The sequence below is a fragment of the Tachyglossus aculeatus genome, chromosome 5 (genome assembly GCF_015852505.1).
Source record: "Tachyglossus aculeatus isolate mTacAcu1 chromosome 5, mTacAcu1.pri, whole genome shotgun sequence".
NCBI classification, from domain to species: domain Eukaryota; kingdom Metazoa; phylum Chordata; class Mammalia; order Monotremata; family Tachyglossidae; genus Tachyglossus; species Tachyglossus aculeatus.
In genome coordinates this window covers 70969399-70993552 of record NC_052070.1, presented here as the reverse complement: position 1 = coordinate 70993552, position 24154 = coordinate 70969399, and the positions used below count along the sequence as shown (strand labels likewise).

The 24154-nt window shown below is 50.7% G+C and overlaps 1 protein-coding gene across 4 annotated transcripts in view; it reads right to left on the bottom strand.

Annotated features, from left to right (window-relative positions):
• ZNF609 (zinc finger protein 609) overlaps positions 1–24154 on the bottom strand; it is a 160018-nt gene that overhangs the window by 13039 nt on the left and 122825 nt on the right. For all 4 annotated transcript variants that reach the window (XM_038746310.1, XM_038746309.1, XM_038746313.1 and 1 more), the window contains exon 3: positions 20496–20721. In XM_038746310.1, coding sequence (XP_038602238.1) covers positions 20496–20721 — 226 coding nt within the window. The remainder of the gene's footprint in view (positions 1–20495; positions 20722–24154) is intronic.

Sequence of the window (24154 nt, the reverse complement as noted above, 5' to 3'; positions counted from 1 at the left end):
CGTTCTAAGCCAGAGTTCAACCGGCTCCTCCAGGAAGTGAAATGCCTCGCCATTGCCTCTTTCAAACCAAAGCCGAGTTAACCGCACCACGTTAGGACGGGTGCACGGCTGCGGAGGCAAAACAATAGCGTGACGTCACGTTCTGCTCAGTCCCCATTCTTCCCACCTCATCCCCCAATACACCTCAACCGGAGCTCAGAGACAACCCGGACGTCTTCTCGCGGGTCTGGTGAGAAGACGGAACCACAAGCTGCTAGGGGCTTCTCACTGAGCCTTGAAAGTGAGCTTCCTCGAGCCTCCCCGATGCTAGGAACTGGAATCTTGGGGTCCAGCCAATTCTATCAATCTTGCCAGTTTGCCTTCTGGACAGACTTCCTGTCCAGATGGGAACACTGAGTTCTGGGCACTTGATTTCTGGAGAGGTGCGGCTGATGTATGAGGGAACTAGGGTGGGCTTTGGGCTGATTGAGGCAGAATGCCCCGAGCAACAGGGCTGGGTGATTTGGGCATCTGGCTGAGGAGGCGGTGAGGCATTAAGTGTAGGGACCGGCTTCCCTGCTAGAAGAAAGGCCACTAGCGAAGAGACCAGAACACAGGCCGGGGCCTCAGGAGCTATTTTGTGACTCACCCAGAAACCTGGTCGATCCTTCACTGGCTTGAAAACCTGTCACCCTCAGAGGCAGATCTAAACATTTTTAAGGAGTTCCACTCCAGTCTGGGCAGCCCCGGATAGTTCGCCAGTTTTCAAGGGGGTTGGGCATCAATTCTATCAATGATGACTTTTCCTGGAAATCAGCTTTGGGGAAACTCTTGTCCTTGGGCACATTCATCCCCCTCCCAGGGGCCGTTCAAACTAGGCGTCGGCGTCTTCACGGGCCGCTTCATCATAACGGCTTGGTCTGTTGCTATTTCTTTCCCAAATTTCTCACTTCACCCTCTGGTACTTGCAGAATTCCACGCCTCACCCTGGACCCAGGTGGCAATGCTCAGTGGGAATATTGACGGCTCTTCCACGTGAGGACGTCCCTGTTGCAGCCACCCAGGGCCCTCCCAACTGCTGTGAGTAACATCGGGCAATAAACTCATCCTCTAGACTGGAAGCTCCTTGTGGGCAGGGAAGGGTGGAGAGAGCCCGGGCACGGGAGTCGGAAGGACCTTAGCTCTAATCCTGCTTCTGCCACTTGTCTGCCGTGTGACCCTGGGCAACTCAGTTCACTTCTCCGTGCCTCAGTTACCTCAACTATGAAACAGGGATTAAGACTGTGAGCCCCATGTGGGACAGGAACTGTGTCCAACCCAATTTGCTTGTTCCCACACCAATGCTTAGTAGGGTGCCTGGCACAAAGTAAGCGCTTAACAAATGCCACAGTTATTATTAACTGCTGAACTGTACTCTCTCAAGTGCTTAGTATGGTGCTCTGCCCGCCGAAAGAGCTCAACAGTTATGACTGATGGTGCAACATAATGGTAAAATCCTGATTCTTCATCTGAGTCAGTCAGAGGTCATAGACCAGTTCTCTGCATTAAGAAGGCTCGAGAAAGCCCCTCTCAATCAAGGCTTGGGCTGTATTGGCCCCCCTCTGGAGGAGGCTGGGCTCCCCCCGCCTGGCAGCCATGCAAGGATCTCAGGCCAGGTACGCTCAAAGGCTTCGTGTTAGGAAGGTTTATTTTTGTTTCTGAAAAAACCCGACAACACGTGCCGACTAAGGCTGGGGGAAGGGACACGTGAAATGAAACAGACGGCTTCCACTTCCTCCCAGTGAAGGGAGCATCTGCAGCACTCCACAGCCCCGAAGCCTGGAGGTCGCCCACGGGCGTCCTTTCCCCAGGCTGCCTGCACACCACGCTGTGTGGGTGGCTTTCGGTTCCAGCACCGTCACCTGATGTTCCTGCCACACAGACTGGTGGCCCCTGCACTCCCTCCGGATGGACTGTCCTGTCCTCTTCCATTGCCCGCGGCGAGCCGGGAGCGGAATCCCCACACCAAACGTGGCTGGCTGAGGGACGGTTCCCAGCTCGGCTCCGACCCCTCGCAGCATGCACCTTACTCCCGTGGCCTGGCCTGATGGTCAGTTACAACCAAGCTGAGGATAACTCTGTCTGCTCAGCTGGACTTAACCCCGAGGTCTCCCTCCCCGAGGGACGGCGCTTTCAGATTCATCCAAGTACCATCGAGGAAACCTTAACCCCAACCCTACTGCCAACCAGCCCAACACACAGGGAGCCCGTTCTGAGACCCTTCCTGAGAGGTCAAATCCCTCTCTCCCGCAGACGCTGAATACTTTCAGAATCTTATGCCTTCCCCTGGTGTTGTCTGTCGGCTTCTTCTGCTTTCACTCAACTGGCTCTCCAACTCTCCAGCCCACCTCAGGCTTGTTTATGTACCTTGTCCTACTCTGTGACCTAGTGCTGGGATTTCCATTAATGCGGGGGAGTGTTTATATCCCTAACCAACGGCTGCCAATTACATTAAAAGCACAAAAGTTGTCACTATGAAAACAAATCTACTAATAATACAACACTAGGGTCAAGGGTCTATTTTAAGCATTCAACCAGCTAAATCGGGGGCTGAGGGACCCTTTAAATCTCTCTCTCCCCCCACCCCTCTCTCTCCCTCTCCTTTCAGAACACATCCAGAGTGACTGGAGGGATTTGGTCAATCATAAATATTCCACTCTGAGGGGATCACATTTGGAATTGAAAACCTGAGTCTGTCTAATCAAATCTGGAGTCAATTCAAATTCCTGACTTTTAATTACTTCTTCCTGCCAGATAGAATTTGCTGCAGATTTTGAAACAAGCTTTTTCTCCTCCCTCCCCCACTTGTGAAGTGGCCCCTCAGGAACACCCAGACCCCAATTCTTAACATACGCCAGACCTGACAACTTAGATTCCTCTCATTTTTTTTTTCCTTTCGATGAACTAATGTAGTTTTTCCACCACAATGCCCAGCGATGCTGGAGTTGAAGGAAGCGAACAGGGACACATTTAGCTTGCAGTGAACAACTAGGACACCTGATCCTTGCCTTTGACCTAGTCAAGCCAACGATGAGAAACATCACTTATTTCCACAGTAAAAAACACACCACACTTTCCTGAATGGAGATGGAGGTGAAAATTCTGGGTGTAAGGCCTGGGAATGTAACCCAGGCTAGAGTTCAAGGTACTCGCATCTTTTTTTTTTTATGGTATTTGTTAAGCATTTACTATGTAACACACGCTGTACTATGCGCTGAGAAACATCACTTATTCCCACAATAACAATACACCACATTTTCCTGAATGGAGATGGAGGTGAAAATTCTGGGTATAAGGCCTGGGAATGTAACCCAGGCTAGAGTTCAAGGTACTTGCATCTTTTTTTTTATGGTATTTGTTAAGCACTTACTATGTAACACACGCTGTACTATGCACTAAGAAACATCACTTATTTCCACAATAAAAATACACCACATTTTCCTGAATGGAGATGGAGGTGAAAATTCTGGGTGTAAGGCCTGGGAATGTAACCTGGGCTAGAGTTCAAGGTACTCGCATCTTTTTTTTTTTTTATGGTATTTGTTAAGCACTTACTATGTAACACACGCTGTACTACGTGCTGAGAAACATCACTTCTTTCCACAATAAAAATAAACCACATTTTCCTGAATGGAGATGGAGGTGAAAATTCTGCGTGTAAGGCCTGGGAATGTAACCCAGGCTAGAGTTCAAGGCACTGGCATCTTTTTTTTTTTTTTATGGTATTTGTTAAGCACTTACTATGTAACAAATGCTGTACTATGCGTTGGGGTAGATACAAGCTAATCAGGTTGGACACAGTCCCTTGTCCCATGTGGGGCTCACAGTCTTAATCCCCGTTTTACAGGTGAGGTAACTGAGGCACAGAGGTGTTAAGTGACTTGCCCAAGGTCACAGAGCAGACAGGTGGTGGAGGCGGCATTAGAATCCAGGCCCTTCTGACTCCATCCACAGGACTATGCTGCTTCTTGGGTTTATTTTTGGTTGAGAAACAAACTATTGATTTTCTGTTCTGCCCCTCTGTCCTAGAAAAGAGGAAAAAGGATTAAAGCTATACAATGGTGGCAAAGGGAAAGGTGTGTACGGCAGAGGTCAGAAGGAAATGACAAGTAGAAAGGGCAAGAAGGCAGCAGATCACAGAGGAGAAATGAAGATGGAGGGCGGGTGAGAAGGGCAGGAAGCCAAAGGTCTATGCTATAGGCAGCTGACGTTGAGGATGATCACTGTTGTTTCAAGTAACTCCTTGTGGGTAGAGCACTTTTTTGGATGACAGAAGACAGTTCCCATCCTCAACAAGAGAGGGTGTTCTGTTCTTAGCATTCCAATGAAAAGAGAGTCGGGATGGGAGGATCTGGAGAAAGGAGGAGAAAACGTTTTATGTCCCAAAGAGGCTGCCTGCTTCAAAGGGGAATTTGGGGCACTTACAGCCACAGGACACTGTAGCAGTGGATTAATTCTACTCTTCACCCAAATACACTCAGCGGACACCACCTGGCTGGAGGGTTAATGACGGAGACAGCCTGCACACACCGGCTTTGGGGCCAAAGGGGCTGTCGGAGAGTCCTGAAGCCTAAGACCCAGGTGAGAGCTCCCCAGTCAAGCTGGGAGTTCTTAGGGTTTAGAACTTGTAGAAAGCTTCACTCCTCTGGGATTGTACACTGCCCCTTTTGTCTTTTGGACAAGCTTCATGTTTCACCCGTGTCTTCTGTTCTTATCTTGGTCAGGGGTTGAAGGGTGAAACTTTGCCTCCTGATTAATTCACTGCAAGGGATTGAGACTATGATGGGCGTGGTTATTAACCACACTACTGTGCTGCCAAATCGTTGTTCCTATTTAATCCTGTAGTCTTCTTCTTTTTTTTTTTTTTAAGATACCTTTTAAGCACTTACTACTTGCCGGGTACTGTACTGATCACTGGGGTAGACAAAAGATAATCAGATTAGACACAATCCCTCCCTGTCCCACATGGAGCTGCCAGACTACGCCGGCAGGAGGACGATTCAATCCCCATTTTAGAGACGGGGTAACTGAGGCACAGAGAAGTTAAGTGATCTGCCCAACGTCACACAGAAGACACATGGCAGAGCTGGGATTCTAGAGTTAGAACACACCCTTCCTGGCCTTTCCATTGTCCCTGTCTTTCCCTGTCAGAGTCATCCATCTGTGCCCCTCCCATTAATAATAACAATAATAGCATTTATTAAGCGCTTACTGTGTGCAAAGCACTGTTCTAAGCGCTGGGGAGGTTACAAGGTGATCAGGTTGTCCCACAGGGGGCTCACAGTCTTCATCCCCATTTTACAGATGAGGGAACTGAGGCCCAGAGAAGTGAAGTGACTTGCCCAAAGTCACACAGCTGGCAATTGGCAGAGCCGGGATTTGAACCCCTGACCTCGGACTCCAAAGCCCGTGCTCTTTCCACTGAGCCACGCTGCTTCTCCATCACTGATATAAGCCCTTCTAACACTAGCAGCCAACAGAGGCCTTTCAGTGGGGTCAGGCGATGCCAACTGCATCCTAGTGAAGAGGGAATGCTGATGAGGAACCTGCAGAAGACACCTCAACCCCCGGGAAACGCTGATTCGTCTCCGGCTTTCCCTTTCTTCTTGGAGCTGGGTGTAAGCAGCCCTGCCCCGCTGGTTTACAATAAGCGACTGGCAGCCTCAGTTGCTCTGAAGTCCACCTGGAGGACTTCAAACCCAAACTAAAGTCCGTTTGTCTCCAGTGATCTGACGAGAGCAAAGTCATCCTTCCGGACGCCTGGGCTATAAGGCTTAGCTGCCTCTTGGTTAGCAGCTGCGGATCTCGGGGAACTGACTGGGCCAAGAGAGCTGCCACCCCAAGGGGACATTGCTGCTGACCCCCAAACCTCAGGAAGACGCATTGGGGGGGGGTGGGTGGCGCGGGAGAGTTGGCCGAAGGATAGGCCCCAGGGTAAAGACTGGCTTCAAGCCCTGGGTGAACACGCGGATGACTGTGCAGGAGCCCAAATGGGGGAAAAAGAGGGCCCGGCAGCTTTGTAAAGTGAGCTCAGGTATGTTTTTTTCTCAACAATTCCATCTTACAGTGCAGCTAGACATGACACCTTCTTGACAGCACACTGCTGAAACATTCTCGCTCCTCTAGGACAGAGGGGAGGGCAAATCTGAAGTGGAGACAGAGAGCAAGGTGGTGGCAAACAGGTCACAGATGTACATGATTTAAGGGTCTTTTAAGTCCTCCAGGAAGAAATACTCCTTCATGGAAGGGGGCAGGAAGAGGACATCTGGTCTGTGGCAATCATGACTGACCATCATTCCAGAGAAGGGTCTTTCAATTCTGACATACGGTGGTCCTCTATGGCATTTGTTCAGTACTTTCCCTGGGCCAGGCATTGCACTAAGCACTGGGGTAGATACAAATGAATCACGCTGGACACAGTCCATGTTCCACACGCGGCTCACAGTCTTAAACCCCATTTTACAGATGATGTAACAGCGGCACAGAGAAGTTAAGTGACTTGCCCAAGGTCACAAAGCAGGCAAGTAGTGGATTCGGGAGTAGAACCCAAGTCATAACAAATGTTATTATTATTATTATTATTCCCAGGCCCTGATCTGAAACCTATTTCTGCAGGTTGCAGACCATCCTTATGTCAGACCTTAGCCACAGGGTAAAGGATGGTAAGGGTGGTGTGTTGGGGAGCAGGAGCAGGACGAGGGGACGGGGCAGGGGGTGCACTCAGAAACAAACTAAAGTCCTCAATCACTGGTTAAAAACTAGCCCCCAGACTTCGAACCCGACTGCCTTGTATAAATACAACCACAGACCCCAGCCAGCAGTCCTGAGCGCTCAATACAGCACTTGGCACGTAGTGAGGGCTTCACAGATACCATCATTATCATTCTCAGGCTCTACACCACTGCACTAGGGTTCGTACAGATCACCTCTGGGTTAAACATGAAACTCCAAATTTTGCAAGGCTTCTCTCGGGGATAATAGCCGTATCCCTAGGTCTTCTCTGTTGCTTGCTTTTCCGTTTATCTCAGGAATCGACTGGCACCATAGGAAGCAACTAATCCTAGGGTCTGTCCCTTTAACTTGCAGGCGGGAACGGGCTCATTATTCTTCATGGAAGTTACTTCAAAAGGGGCCCTTTGTTAAAATCTCATGTCTAAGCTCCCATCAATGGAAACCCAGTGAAAAGCTTTGCAAATAGGTGAGTGTCCTACAGCCAGGAGAGCGAATGCTTCCCTTCACTTCTAAGCTGCCCTCATTTCTATGTTTTCAGACAGTACAGTCTGCAGAGAACAAGGAAGGTAACAACCCTCATCCTAAAGTCATCTGCTCACATGGCCACTGCAGCATTTTCCCCTTGAAAGCTTTCCACCAGGTGAGTGATCTGTAGACTGGGGAAACCTTGAATTCAATCAATGGCATTTATTGAGTACTGACTGGGTGCGGCACACTGCACTAAGCACTTGGGAGAGTACAATACGACAGAGCTGGCAGACCGACATTAATATAAATAGATTACGGATATGTGCAAGAGTGCTGTGGGGCTGAAGTTGGGGGGAATATCGAGTCCTTAAAGGGTACAGACCTAAGTGCACAGGCGATGCAGAAGATGGAAGGAGAAGGGGGAAAGGGGGCTTAATAGGGAAGGCCTCTTGGAAGAGATGTGACCTTAATAAGGCTTTGAAGGTGGGGAGAGTGGTGGTCTGGAGGGAGCTCCAGGTCAGAGGGAAGATGAGAGAAAGGGGTTGGTGGCGAGACAGATGAGGTCTAGGTACATTGAGCAAGCTGGCATTAGAGGAGCTGTATTTAAGGAGTGGACTGCAGCAGGAAACCAGCAAGGTGAGGTAGGAGAGGGTGAGCTGATTGAGCATTTTAAAGTTAATGGTAAGGAGTTTCTATTTGCTGAGGTGGTGGCTGGGCAACAACTGGAGATTCTTGAAGAATGGGGAGACCAGGACTGATTTTTTTTTTTTTAAAGAAAAATGATCCGGGAAGTGGGGTAAAGTATGGACTGGAGTGGGGAGAGACGGGAGGCAGGGAAATCAGTGAGGAGGCTGATGCAGTAGTAAAGGGAAGACAGGATAAATGTTTTGATCTGCACAGTAGCTGATGGGGAGGGAGGGCAGGGCAGATTTGAGCAATGTGAAGGTAGATCTGGAAGGATTTGGTGACAGATTGAATATGTGGGTCGAATGGGAGAGATGAGTCAAGGATAATGCCAAGGTTATGGGCTTGTGAAACAGGGAGCATAAAGGTACTGTCTACAGTGATGGGAAACACAAGGGGAGGAGGAAAGGGTTTGGGTGGGAAGATGAGTTCTGTCTTGGGCATGTTTAGTTTAGGGGTGAGTGGGACACCCCAGACAGAGATGTCCTGAAGGCAGGAGGAAATGGGAGACTGCAGAGAGGAGAGAAGTCAGGGCTGCAGAGGTAACTCTGGGAATCATTTGCAGATGAATCATGTTCTCAAGTGAAGATTCTTACCACCACATGAATACTGGGAAGGGAAAGAAGGAAAGCCTTGCCTGGGGCAGCTACAGAACAAAGGCGAAACTTTCCCCAAGGAGCAAGCAGAACCACCCACCCTGAGGACTGGGGAGGACGGCCAAGGGAGGAGCCAGGGCAGCCTCCCTCTCTCAGGGGCAAGTTCCCCACGTCACGGAAACTTGGCAGGATATGCAGCAAAAGTTAGTTCACCACACCCTCCATTCGCACATCCTCCCCCTTCCTCCCCACCAGGTAACCACGAACTGTCCCAGCAGTTGGGGAGAGGGGCAGGTTTAGTGGTATTCACCGGCCAGCTGGCTACCCCTAGCTTGGCTCCAGGATTGGAGAGGGATTTCCCAGGGGCAGAGAAAGGGTTCTTGTTGGAGGGTCTCCAGGACCCGGGGGAGCTGTGGGGGAGAAGAGCCACACTTGACCACAGTTCCACAATCCAACAGGGAGACCCTGATATCGGAATACCCGTAGGGTCTGACCTCCCTCAGGCTGAGCGGCCACCTCCTCCTCGGGGACGGCCATGACGGCAAGGAATAGGGATTCTTCCAACTGCTGAAGTTTCTCTTTCCTGTCGGTAACAGTGATGGTTTACTTTCATTTTTTTACGTGTGGTCACAGGGGGGAAGCCACACAATTGCACTCTGTGCCAGGGAGGGGAAAAAAGCCGTTCAGGGAGTAGCTCTGAGACAGCAGACCACAGCAACAGCTGCAGCCAGAAAAGAGCTTTGGGCAGGGCTTCTGAGGGCAGATGCCACCCTTCCCAACCCATGCTTGCCTCCTGGCAACCTCAGCAGGCTTTAATTCCCCCCCCAGCTCAGGACAATGATTATATTGTCCTCCCTCAGCCCCGCAGCACTTATTTATTTATTTATTTATATTCATGTCTGTCTCCCCTGCAGACCCTAAGCCCCTTTGTGGGTAGGGAACATGGCTACCAACTCTGTTACATTGTACTCTCTCAGTAAGTGCTCAATAAATACCACTGATTGATTGACTGAAATTCTGCCAACTGGCTTAACGTTGACCAGTCCTGCAAAAAACTGCTGCTAGCCAATACTGTCTTCTCCCAAGCTCTTAGTACAGTGCTCTGCCCATATTAAGTACTCAACAGATACCACTGATTGACTCCACGGAGACCAGAGTCTAAACACAGAGATGAATTTTTTTGCGGGGGAGTTGTGGGCGTGCGATGAGGGAGGAGGAGGAGTACCTCCTCTAGCCTGGAGGAGAGGCCGAAAAGCCATCCACGTCCTGCCCTGCTCAGAAATAACAGCTACAACTGCTTGCTCATCAAAGGAAAAATTCTTGTCGGACGGACTGCTAGACTGTAATCCTTTGGCCTGGCCTCCTAGTGCGGCCGCCGGTCCTAGGCAATGAACGCTACCCACATTGTGAGAAGTTAGGCAGGCCCCAAAGGACTCAAAGGATGCAGGCCTTCCCTCAGGAGAAATGTGCTTATGGCACTGACCACCCCTTTACCTAATCTGCTCCTTTGCTCAATGCCAAACTCTCTGCTCCCTTCGTGATTACACACTGTTCCCCACCTGGTACTCCGTGTTGCGTTTCTTTTCTCCTTCAGTCTTGCACCTAGATCGAGGGCCAAGCTGAGAACTTTTCCTTTCAAATTGTTTCTCAAAATCCATTCTCTTCCGCCAACCCCCGGTCCCGTCCTGTCTCCACGTCTCCGAGAGCAAAGGGAGGTGGTGGTGATGGGAGATGGGGCCTGGACTGCCCCAGCCCTCCCCGTCTCCCGTATCCTCCTAGGGGGTGTGCAGAGCAGAGGAAGGAGGGAAAAGAGAGTTTCCCAGTCCAGCAGTGGCCCGCGGAATTACGATCGTATGTTTCGACTCGGCTTAGTATTTAGGAGGCACTCGATAAATCTCATCCTATCCCGTCTGGACTACTGCATCAGCCTTCTCTCTGATCTCCCATCCTCGTGTCTCTCTCCACTTCAATCCATACTTCATGCTGCTGCCCGGATTATCTTTGTCCAGAAACGCTCTGGGCATATCACTCCCCTCCTCAAAAATCTCCAGTGGCTACCAATCAATCTGCACATCAGGCAGAAACTCCTCACCCTGGGCTTCAAGGCTGTCCATCACCTCGCCCCCTCCTACCGCACCTCCCTTCTCTCCTTCTACAGCCCAGCCCGCACCCTCCGCTCCTCCGCCGCTCATCTCTTCACCGTACCTCGTTCTCGCCTGTCCCGCCATCGACCCCCGGCCCACGTCATCCCCAGGGCCTGGAATGCCCTCCCTCTCCCCATCCGTCAAGCTAGCTCTCTTCCTCCCTTCAAGGCCCTACTGAGAGCTCACCTCCTCCAGGAGGCCTTCCCAGCCTGAGCCCCTTCCTTCCTCTCCCCCTCGTCCCCCTCTCCATCCCCCATCTTACCTCCTTCCCTTCCCCACAGCACCTGTATATATGTATATGTTTGTACATATTTATTACTCTATTTATTTTACTTGTACATACCTATTCTATTTATTTTATTTTGTTAGTATGTTTGGTTTTGTTCTCTGTCTCCCCCTTTTAGACTGTGAGCCCACTGTTGGGTAGGGACTGTCTCTATATGTTGCCAATTTGTACTTCCCAAGTGCTTAGTACAGTGCTCTGCACATAGTAAGCACTCAATAAATATGATTGATGATGATGATGATGATAAATCCCACTGCTGATGATTTTGGTTGGTGTGAAACTGATCCCTGGGGTGATTTTTAGTGGCAGAGGTGGGGAAGCATAGTGAGGAAATGGGAGAAAGGGTCACCGTGGAATTAGTATCCGGACCCACCCCCAGGAGTCTTCCTAGGGATAGGTTCTGGGTTTGCCCTCATCTGCTCTGCTAAAAACAACAGCAACAATATTTCCTAAGCATTCACTACTGTGCCAAGCACTCTGCTAGGGACCGTCTCTATACGTTGCCAACTTGTACTTCCCAAGCGCTTAGTACAGTGCTCTGCACACAGTAAGCGCTCAATAAATACGATTGATTGATTGATTGGAACAGAGAGATACAAGAAAATCAAATCAGCTATGGACCCTGCCCCACACAGGGCTAATGATTTAAGAGGGAGGGAGAGCAGGGACCTCATTCCCATTTTACAGATGAGCCCCAGAAAGGTTAAGTGACTTATCCAGGGCCACCCAGTAGGACAGTGGCAGAGCTGGGACTAGAACCCAGGTCTTCTGACTCCCAGGTCGAAGGTCTTTCGGCTAGCCACACTCTTCTGTAGAACGGGAGCAACTTGTGCGACGCACAGCATTTCCCAAAGTGCAATATCAATCAAGCAATAGTACTTAATGCACGGTTACTGTGTGCAGACCACCGTACTAAGAGCTTGTGAAAGTATATCGCAAAAGTGTCGGAAGACACGAACCCCGCCCACAGAAGCTTTAAAGCGTAAAGGGGAAGGCAGACAGTCAAATTACTACCAGACATTACCCTACGTTACAGTCGGCAGGAGGGCAGAGTCAGAGACAGGGGCAATCCAGTCTCTTGCTTGCTGTGGGCAGGGAAGGTATCTACCAACTCTGTACCACTGTACTCTCCCAAGTGCTTAGTACAGTGCTCGGCACGCAGTAAGAGAAGCAGCATGGCCTAGTGGAAAGAGCATAGGCCCGGAAGTCAGAAGAACCTGGGTTCCAATTCCAGTTCTGCCACGTGTTTGCTGTGTGACCTTGGGCAATCACACAACTTCTCTGTGCCTCGGGTACCTTCCTCATCTGTGAAATGGGAATCAAGATTATGAGCCGCATGAGGGACAAAGACTGTGTCCAACCTGATTACCCTGCATCTACCCCAGAGCTTAGAAGAGTGCTTGGCACATAGTAAGGGCTTAACAAATAGCACAACTACTAATAAATGCCATTGATTGATTGATTTTCTTTGCTCTGCTTTCTCTCTCGCACTTGGAACAGCTGCCCTATTTCCCTTCCCTCCCTCCTGTCCCCCATGACACTAGTTCTGCCACCGCCTGGGAGCCAAAAAGGAAATATCTTACTCTGACTCTTCCCCTTTCCACAGCACCAAGCCCTACCGTGTTCTGTCTATTTTGGCAGGTGGGGAGTAGTAGGGAGGAGCCTTAAGGTAATTACAGAATAAAAAATGATTAAGAGTAGAGGTTTGGGGAATCCTGAATCTCGGGGGGAGGGGGAGTGGCCTTTGGAAGACCTTTGCAGAATACGCAGATTTGGAGAAGGGATCTGAAGGAGATACAGTACTTAGTTTTGCACCTGGGGAGAGGTGTACAATTTGAAAAAGAAAGAGCACAAGAAAAGAAAGTTTCTACACAGGAAAGGGACCCATCAGTGAGTAAGCAGGTGATTTGGAGGTTAGAAAAAGGCTCATTGTAGCCGGGAGCCCGGTGAGGACAGCAAAATGAGTTGAATATGCTCCTCCTGGACTTCTTAGGCACACTAAAGGGGAGAGAGAGCGAGCATTATTTTGAAGTTGGGGGGAGGGGGCGGGAGGAGTGGGGAGATAGTTCTCACCAGAGCCTCTTGTTCATACATCAGCCTGTTACCATGGAGATGTCAGGGAAAGGCACCAACTGCGGGGAATTCAGGATCTGGCAGAGATGAACTCAGAGCTGTCGGGGGAGCTGGGTTCAACCGAAGTCTCAGATCCTGTGCTGCCCTTCCCCATTCCCAGCCTCAGCAATAACACCCGAGCATAATTGGCTTTAAATGGTGCTAACCTGAAAAACAAGCCCAGAGAAGTTGGGAATGACAAAACGGAGGTCTGGAATGGCAACCCAGTGGTTGGCTGGCAGGCCCCTCGGTGAGCCAGGTAGTCCTGCCGCTTCCACAAGTTAATTGTGTTTTTAATGGCATTTGTTAAGCGCTTACTAGGTGCCAGGCACTGGGTTAGATATGAAGTAATCAGGTCGGACCCAGACCCTGTCCCGCATGGGACTCGCAGCCTTAGTCCTCATTTCACAGATGAGGGACGTGAGGCACAGAGAAGTGAAGTCACACGACGGAAAAGCGGCAGAGCCGGGATAAGAACCCAGGTCCTTCCAACTCCCAGGTCCGTGATCTATCCACTAGGCCAAGTCCCCTCCTCCTCTCCCGCCCCCGGCCACCCCCTCCCCAAGCAGCCAACTTAATTGACAGGCCTTCTTTCCTCCCTATCCTGCACCCTAAACTCCAGCACTAATAACTTAACCCTGGGTGTGGCGTCCCCAACAGCTCAAGAGAATTCACCCACACCTTCTTCCTTTATCCTAAAGCAGCAGCAGCTTCTTGGAAACAGGATTTTGCCCATACTGGCTGGGAACTACACCTTCTGAGGGGAAAACAAGGTCACTTAATAACTCCTATTCCTCTCTCCATTGCAGCAGCTTAACTGGCCTCGTGACATGGCACAGAACCCAAACTGCCTGGGGAATGGGTCGACTTCAAACCCTGTGACGCCCAGTGGATTCACTCTTCTCCTGTTTTTACCTCTGATGGAGCTCTAATGATACACCCAACTCCTCTGCTCCCTGGGGCAAAAGAGATTAGATGTATCGCTTCAGAACCAACAGCTCTTGGGCTATTTGCTTAAAAAAAAAATCAGTAAGACTGCTTAATCCCCAGGAGGAGGTGACAGGGCTGTCTGTGTGAGGTAGACCAAAATTGTTTCATGAAAGAAATGGGGAAAGATGTTTTTTTTTTTTTTGTTTTGGGGGGGGTTTTCTAGGGGGGGAGGGGAGAGAAGTGAGGGGGAGAGAGGGTGGTGATTTCCCCTAATGTTTCCTTTGTGCAGTGGCTGCTGTTGCCATGCGGTGGTCTCCGTTGCTATGAAGGCTTGTTGTGCCAGACAAAGATGTTTGGGTTCAATACTCCCTTGCTACTGGCTGAGCCATTTCTATGGGGAACCAGGCCGCCATGCAATTGGCCAAGGTGGGCAACTAACTGGCTCCGGTCACCCTGCCCCAGATCTCCAGGTGAGCGCAGGCCCCCAGGGCATACAGTGACAGGTAGGACAGGGAAGTTAATTACGGTAAGGGCGAAAGAAAACCCTGCCGCTGCGGCGAAGAGAGCGCCAGCGTCGTGTTACTTTCCGGGAGAAGCTCTATAATTAGATATTTAATGGTTCACGCAGTTACAGCCCCACGTCAGAATCGTACCCAACAAAATAAGGGCAACGGCCAAGACGGTTCATTTCCGCACACAGAGATTAGACGCGGCCCCTTCCTCAAAAGAGCGGGCCGACGATCTGGCAGAAAGAGGAGCGCAGCAGCGAGGCACCACAGGTAGGTGAGGATGATGAACAGTCAAGGGCAGGCCCTCCTCGGCGCGGCTCACTGCAGGCAAACTCACTTCCTGCTAAGCAAAACCGCCGACTATTACTCCAATAATGAGAAAGCTGCAAGCCACAGACCGGAGCACCCGACTTAACCGCAGAGTTTGAAACGGGGCCAAGGGCTCTCCTTGGAAACGGGGGCCAACGCACACAGAAGCCGCAACGGTCCGTCTGGGAAAAGCCGGCGGCGGTTGCAGCTTCCCACCCCGTCGCCCGGCCTCTGGACGCTTTCTCTCTCTTCCCTCCCGGCGCTTGCCCCCAGTTCCTCCGCTCGGACCGACGACCGGCCCATTTCCTCCTGGTCTCCTGGGCCCCAGATCGCCGAAGACATCACGGACCTAGTACGGATAGCTAGGGAAGCCGTTCTAGCTAGAACGTCCATTACGGGAGAGATGTGGACCCAGGAGGATCAGGCAGTCTGCCTGTCAGTCAGTCAGTCCTGAGTGCTTACTGTGTGCAGAGCACTGTACTCCGTGCTTGGGAGAGTACAATATAACAATATAACAGACACATTCCCTGCCCGCAACGAGCTTACGGTCCGGAGGATCACACAAAGAGATACACAGTAGATTCCTTCTCTTCACCCTACTGCCTGAAACTACAGAGCAGCCACGGGGCACAACCCACTTACACCTCACTAATAAAGGCAGACCACCTAGGTTCCCTGAAACTTTACTACTTACATTGTCACTAGCCAACGTGGGTCTACAAACGCGTCATGAGACGTGCAGATCTTCACTCATTTGAAGTGGGTCGAAGCCTGCTTTGACTACCCAGAGGCTCGGGCTTTTTGGGAGGACCAATGTGTCTCTCTCTCTGTTGCCTTTCACACCAAAACCAGAGAAGCAGCGGGGCCTAGAGGAAAGAGCACCTGGGTTCTAACCCTGGCTCCTACCACATTTCTGCTGGGTGACCTTCATTTCTCTGGGCCTCAGTTCCCTCTCCTGTAAAACAGGGACTAAATCTTTGTCACTGCGACTTAGTATGTGAAGCCCAGGTGGGACAGGGGCTGTGTCCACCTTAATTCGCTTGTATCTAGCCCGGTGTTTGGCACATAGTAAGCGTTTAACAAGTACCACAATAGTTATTATCTGCCAAATTGTACAGCTCTAAAATTCCACACGCCGTGCCTTCAAGACCCTGCGTCGGGGTTCTGATCTGGCAGGGATCTAAACATCTTCAAGCTGTCGAATAATCCCCAATAAGATAATGCCGATAATCAATCAATCAATGGCCACTTATGGTATACAGAGCACTGCACTAAGCGCTTGGGAGAGTACAATCCATGAGAGAAGGGAGATGGCTCACAAAAAGTTAACAGTCTTACAGGCAATAATCTGAGACACAGAATCGCTGCTGCTAGACCGGGTCGAAGAGGAAGCGTAGCGAAGCTGGGAGGTGCTTACCAGGCAGCCGAAAAGCAAGAATAAACATTGGATTTCTAGTCTTGCGAGCTAAGCAGTCAAGTCTCCCTGATGGCGGAGACTCCAACCGTGAACCTAGCCTGGAAGGATTTTTGCCCTCGTCTGCTGAAATACCAGCATCCTAAAAAGAGACAAAAGCTGCAGGAATCTAAAGATGCCTCCAAGGTCAAAGTTGAGGAGTGGGTCGGAAAACCAAAGAAGAGGCGCGCAGCAGGAAAGAGACACAGAACGGCGTGCGGGGAGAAATGAGGCCTTGGCCCCTGCGGCTGCTCTCAGAAAGGTGGCTTAGTTTTTGCCGGAGACCACACGTTCTCTGAAGATTCTGCAGCTTCTGAATCAGCCATAAAGGCCTCTGCTTTGTGGATGCTGGCAGACCTCAGTAGAAAACGGTACAAGAAGCATAATTAGAGTGAAGACTACAATGCAAGCATCAAATCTTGACTTCTCTTCATAGGAGAGAAACCAGGAGGGATTGCCCTTTTAAGCGATCTGCGTATGGTTTTTGTTACGATTTAGGTACTCCGCTGAAGGAAGTCTGACCATAATCGAGTCCCTTTCCATCGAAAAAAATAAAAAAGCAGGCTACGGCGTTGCTGAACAATGCAAAGTGGAGAGAGCCTGCTTGGAATATAACGGAAAGAAAGCATTCCGATTTAGGGATAATAAGGGGACCCCATAATGCCTGAAGAGTTAAGATCCTAAAGAAAGGGGGAGAGCCCGAGGGCCAGTCCCTGTTCTAAAGTTTAGAGAAAACGTTATGATTCTGGAAGTTTTATAATATGACCCCCAAGGCTGCAGTGGTTTGAAAACTGAACAGCAACATTAGCAGAAAAGGTGGGTTTGGGCCCCAGTCATCCCCAAAGAGACACGGGCAGAAATGATGTTACATTGAGTGGATCACCAGTGATCTCCTTCTCCCCCAAATCCAACGGACTCTACTCTTATCTTAATCCTCTGTGGCCTCTCGGCAGCATTTGACATTGCGGACCAACCTCTTCTTCTGGAAATGCCGTCGAACCCTGGTTTCGCTGACCCTGTCCTCTCCCCGTCCTCCTCCTACCTCTCTCACCACTCCTCCGCCTCGATCTCTTTGACTGGATACTCTCCAACTCCCTCCCCTAACCTGTGAGGGTCCCGGTCCCCTTCTATTGTCCATTGACAACCACTCCCTTGGAGAACTCATCCACTCCCACAGCTTCAACTACCATCTCTACGCAGATGATCCCAACCCCCGCCTTCTAGTTCTCCACCTCCAGCCTCTCTTTTTCTCTGCTAACTTACATTTCTTCCTGCCTTCACGACATTTCTACTTGAATGTCCTGCCGACAACTCAAATTTAACACGTCCAAAACTGAACTCCTCATCTTCCTACCCAAACCCTCTCCTCCCCCGACTCTCCCATCACTGTTGACAACACCACCATCCTTCCTGACTCACAAGCCTGTAATCTTGGCATTATTCTTGACTCATCTCTCTCCTTCAACCATATATTCAGCCACCAAATCTTATTGGTTATAGGCTGTACAATGGATCTAGAATCTGGCCTGTCCAAGCTGCTGCTACCACACAGGTCCTAGCACTTGTAAGACCCCGTCTCAACTAAAGCATCAGCTTCCTCGTGGTTCTATCTCAATAAACCAATTAATTGTATTTGTTGAGCACTTACTTTGTGCAGAGCACTGTACTAAATGCTTGGGAAAGTACAGTACAACAGAATTAGCAGACACACTCTCTGTCCGTAATAGGCTCACAGTCCAGTTCACACTTCACCCAACTGCCCAAATCATTAGTCCTTAAAGAAAAATAATAAAAATCTGCACCCATCTCCCCGCTTCTCAAAAGCCTCCAGTGGTCTGCGTCACATAGAAACTCCTCACCATCAGCTTTAAGGCACTCAATCAGCTTTCTCCCTCCTACCTATTCTCACCCTTCTCCCACTACAACCCAGCCCACACACATATCACTCCTCTAACACCAGCCTCCCTCCTGCCGACATTTTCTTCCCTCTTCATATCTGACAGACAGCCACTCTCTCCATCTGCAAATCCTTAATAAAATCTTATCTCCCGGGGGAAGCCTTCCCCGACTACCCTCTAATCTCCCCATCCTTTTCCTTTTAAGTGGTACTTGATAAGCACCTACTATGTGACTGGCACACTGTACTAAGCCCTGGGGTAGATACAAGTTACTCAGGTTAGACATAGTACATGTCCCACACAAGGCTCACATCCCCATTTTACAGATGAAGTAACTGAGGCCCAGGGAAGTGAAGTGACTTGCCCAAGATCACTCAGCAGACAAATGCCGGAGCCGGCTTTAGAACCCAGGTTCTTCCAACTTCCAGGCCCGTGCTCTATCCACTGGGCCACGCTGCTACCCGCGTCACCTAGGCACTTCAGTTTGTATCGCCTAAGCACTTTTATATTCATCCCACCCCCCCACAGCAATTTTGTACATATCCTCACACTGTCGCCTCCCTTGCCTGTAATTTATGTTCATCTCCCTGACTAGATTCTAAACTTCTTGAGGGCAGGGACCACGCCTACTACACCTAGCGTTCTTTCTGAAGTGCTTAGTACGGCGCTCTGCAAACAGAAAGTGCTCAGTAAACACCCCTGATTGATTGTTAGTATGTTTGGTTTTGTTCTCTGTCTCCCCCTTTAAGACTGTGAGCCCACTGTTGGGTAGGGACTGTCTCTATGTGTTGCCAATTTGTACTTCCCAAGCGCTTAGTACGGTGCTCAGCACATAGTAAGCGCTCAATAAATACGATTGATTATGACTGGCTACTCCATCCCTGGGGATGGGCAGGCGGAGGAACAGTCAGGAAGCTTTAAATTATAGCTTTCCTCAGAAACAGAACACAGTTCTGGATCATCACAGGTTTTTGAAGTTTTTTTCATCAGCCCCACACACCCACAAACATTTTTCCTCTTCAGAAAGGAAATTTGATCTCCTCTGTCACTCATCTTGACTTACACAGGCAAAGAGGCCTGGCGCCTGCTCTGTGGCCCCAAGCTGTGGTCTTGATGTGTTCCTCATTCCAACAGATTCTGTGGCTGCTTCATCGTTTGGCCACAGGCAGACTGGTGGTTGTTTCTTTTTTTTAAAATCGGGGATAAGCTGCTTTGTCATTTCCAGTTAGTATATGCTGTAGTAGCTGTAGCGTTAAGCGCTTACTGCATGCAGAGCACTGTACTAAGTGCCGGGAGAAAATACACAATGGGAATTAAGCAGGGCCCCTGTCCCTCACAGGGCTCACATAAGCTATCTCGCTCTGTTTGTGTCCTCTACAAGTTGTTCTCTGCACAGGGTGAAATTCCATCAGCAGTTAAACCTAGAAACTGTCGCTTCACTGTGTCACCACTGCCAACAGAAAAGCCAGGCACACGGGATGCTTTAAGCACATAATACATCGGTTCTTACCACACTGTGGACTTTAAACGGATAACCATGACCTTCGTGAGTGCAGATCCTAAGGGAATGTGACTGGAGTGGGGTAAATTCTACTGGAGATTCAATACACAGCTTGTGATCATCTAAAATAATTAGATGTGCTCTTCTTGACTTCAAAAAAAAAAAATGCCAAGTTTTTGATGCCAAAGCCTGACTCAGTTTCTCAAATTAGGGCCTGGAAACTTCAGAGAAATTCACAACTGGAACTCGTGGCTCCCATTCTAAATTCCCACCTGGAGCGTCTAATCTGTTTATGGGCAGGAAACGCCTCTGCAAATTCTGTTGTATCGTACCCTCCCAGGTGCTTAGTACACTGCTTTGCACACAGTAAATGCTCAATAAATACCACTGATTATGTCTCCACCCATTTATACTTTTCTCACAGAGGCAACCATCACAGAGAGGTGAGGGTTTGCTTTAGGAAGCAGAGCATTAGAAGCAGTCAAATGCTTAATGAGCAGGAAGGGGCCAGATATTTTCCAGTCTGTAACTGCGAGCCCCCCCAGCCCCCAAACCCACCCCTGCCCTGCCCCCTGCCAGGTGACAGATTACAAAATCTCGAGGCGTAAGGGACCCCAAGCTGCGAAGGGGTAACAACTAATCAGAGAGAGCAGCTCCCGCAAACCCTCCTAGCCACTCACTTATCGTTTCCTAAGAAGTTCTGCTGTGGTTCTCGGTGCCAGCGTTCCCAGCCGAGGGTGGGACAACACACCCGACACCTACCTGACGTGGTCCCCGCGCGCGCTACAAATCCGCAGTTTACCCCCTGCAGGCGCCGAGCTGAGAAGGGAAGAAAGCACCACGCTGAGCACTTACCGTCTTCCGTCTCCTGCCACACGATACCCTCCAGGTTGACACTGGTGCCAGGCTCGCAAGGGCCCAGACACTCGGGCTCCGTGGCCAGCGCCACATCGCAGGTGTTGACGCCGACAGAGCGAGTGCGGACCATAATCTGTTCACAGGGGGATGAGATGTCGTTACTGACCACGGGCACCAAGAGGTGCAGTGGCAGCACGGCTGGCGTGGAGACCGGGGACTCCATCTGTGGGGGAAGAGAAAGCAGAAGCTGAGTTACAACTGGAGTCGCACCTTCGCTCCATCTGATGCCCAGCGAGTTGGGGAGGCCCTCAAGGCATCTGGCCCCCTATTACTAATTCCTGGCTCATTCTCCCTGCCTCACACACACCTAATCATCGGGAATGAGAGGCTCTCCCCACTCCCAATCCTAACTCTCCTGTAAAGGGTACCTTCACTCTACACACTCCACTCCCCCCAACCTTCCACAACTGGCTACTTAGAGGCCGTCTTCAAATCTTGCCCCGCTTCCAGGGGAAACCCAGAGGCCCCAACTTGGAGAAGCAGTAAAATCAGAATGGGCAGGGAGTGTTGTCTACCCACTCTGTTGCATTGTAACAATAATAATGATGGCATTTATTAAGCGCTTACTACGTGCAAAGCACTGTTCTAAGCACTGGGGAGGCTACGCAGCAATCAGGTCGTCCCACGGAGGGCTCACAATCAATCCCCATTTTACAGATGAGGTAACCGAGGCCCAGAGAAGTGAAGTGACTTGCCCAAAGTCACACAGCTGACAATTGGCGGAGCCGGGATTTGAGCCCACGACCACTGACTCCAAAGCCCGTGCTCTTTCCGCTGAGCCATGCTGCTTCTCTCCGAAGCGCTTAGTACAGGGCTCTGGATGCAGTAAGCGCCCAATAAATCCCACTGCGGTTGATGACTGCATAATCCTTGAAAGGACGGGGCCTTCCCAGTGCTCTGCACACAGTACGTGCTCAAGAAATACGATCGAATGAATGAATTTCTCCCTCTCTCTTTCTCCTTTTCCCATCAAGAACAACACAAGTCAGGCAGGGCATCTAACGCTGGGATGAGGGGAGAGTACATGCTCTGAGCCCAAGAATGCTGATGTGATGTCATTGGGAGTGCTAAAGCATCGTTTCTGAGCAGAGAGAGTGGTCCTCTCCCCCCCTGCTTGAACAATCTGCTCAACTGTTAAGGACAGGCCGGGCCCAGCCTGATGGGTGTCTCTCAGTCAGAAGACTACGGTAGAGACTGGTTAATGAGAATGGCTACGGGGGACTATGAATCCAGCATGCTTATCTGTTCCACACTTAAATGCCGCTTCCAATTCTAGCACAGGGTGGAGGGCGGGGGAAAGGGGTGCCTAAAGGAACAGCAGATGCAACATCTACAGAGAAAAGGAGTCAAAAACCGGAGCCAGCAGTGCCTCAGCAGGCGTCCCTCTACCGTTCCCAAGAATAGGGTGGCACGGGTTCCCGGGTCAACGGGCAGCCCGGGCCCAGCGGGACAACAGAGAGGAAGTCAGAGGACGGCGCCTCTTAACTCTTTCAACACGGGCATTTACCAGGCCGACACCATCGGGGCTGACAGATGCCATCTGCGTGCCTCTAGCTCCCAGATGGTTAAACTCCATTCTCTCCCACGACTGAACACTTGTACCAATAGGCAAGCTAAGCCAGAGCGAGCACAAAGGCAGGGAGAGCCATCTTCCCGACCGTGATGTGTGTTCTGGGCTAGATGTTCTGCCCCGGGGCAGATCCAGTTTGGGTAGGATGCTCAACAGCTCTTAGAAGAGTAGCAGAACACGTCTGGGAAAACTAGCCTGGCCTGCTCTAAAATGGAACTTCTATACCGTCCTGATGGATGGACCATCACCGGTCCCTCCAACCCCCAACGTTCCCGTGACTGCTCGCGGCCTCTCCTCACTCTGGCCGTGCCCGATTGCTTTTCCGCCTCCTCTCCGCTGCCTGGTGTGCCACCCCTATGCACCTACAAGCCTACACCTGCCGGGAGTGCTTCTAAACACATCAGCTCACGGACCTCTCCTATTTAAGCACCTATTCATCCACTTACCGGTTCAGTCACCGTCCGGACATTATTCGGAGATGGTCTCCCCTGCTAGATCGTAAAGTCTTTGAGGGCAGGGATCGTGTCCTCTAATTAATAATAATAAGTAAGTATTTGTTAAGCACTTACTCTGTGCCAAGCACTGGTCTAAGCACCGGGGTAGATACAAGGTACTCAGATTGCCCCACGTGGGGCTCACGGTCTTAATCCCCATTTTACAGATGAGGTAACTGAGGCCCCAGAGAAGTTAAGTGGCTGGCCCAAGGTCACCCAGCAGACAGGTGGCAGAGCCGGGATTAGAACCCATGACCTTCTGACTCCCGGGCCTGTGCTCTATCCAGTATGCCACGCTGCTTCTCTACCGAACTCTCCCAAGCGGTCAGTGCAGTGCTCCGCTCACTGGACACTCAACACCCGGTTACCTATTCACCCATCAGGAGACTGTAGTAAAAGCTGAGGTAAGGACGTTGCTGCATTCACTGCCCGCAGCTAGCTCCCGATTCTGTGCTTGGAATGTCATTGTTATTTGCAGATCATCACTGTCAAAGTCCACAGAAAGCTCCAATTCTGATTCAGACTAATTCTCATCCCTGAACAGCTGCCAAAACATTATCCTTATCTGCTTGTTGTCACACGCTCTACACCTCCCCCCCCCCCCCCCCCATCCCCGGCACCCTGTCCTTCTCTAACCTTGCCTTTTTATGAAACAATTAGCTAGAGTAGAAGCTGCAGAGTGAATCTTCCCCGCAACGGTCAATGTATCTGGAAAACAGCTGCACGAAATCTGCTTCCCGCTCCGTCCTTCTCTATATCCTCCTGCTCCCCCCCAGAGTGGGAAGTATGGAATTCCACTAGCAGGTAGGTTTCTGAAGGTCTCTTGAAATTACCCGTGCCTCCTGGTCTGCAGGCTCAGCCCGAGCAACTCCACTGGGGTAGGGACAAAGACAGGGTCGGGCACGAGAAACACACTGAGCCTCCATTCCCGAATCTTTCTCAAACCCGGCCCAGTGAGCAAGTAGCTGACGAGGCATTAGAGAAGGAAAGTCTTTGACCCTTGGGAGAGTCCAATGGCTGCAGATTTAACAACTGAAACTGGAAGAGGAGCTCAGAAAACACAGCAGATTCTCTTGCCTGCCGGTCTCTTCTCAGTTCCTTCTTTGGAGGAAACCCCTGAACTGGAAAGACCAGAGGCAGGTGCCCCGAGTGAGGGTGAGGTAAAGTCGGAAGCAGTTGAGGTCAGTGATCTGCCTCTTCTTCAGGCCCTTGGCCTGGCACCCGTTTCCCCACCCTACTCCTCATGGCAGGATCAACGTCCCCGGGACCGGCTCCCTAGACTAGGGGCCTGCCCCTGACGAAGGGAGTGCCATCAGCAACCCGCCCCGCCCTCCCCACCCCCGGGCACCCCTGAGCACCCTCTGGCAGCGCCCGCCCACACACTTGCATGCCGCAATCCCGTTCCTTCACCCGGCTCCCCGTGTTTCAGTTCTGGCCGCCACGTAATTCTGCTGAGAGAGGAGGAAAGCAGGTCCCCCCGCCCATCAGGGGCGGTTATTTCTCGGGGAGCGGGTACGGGGGGACTCGCTGGA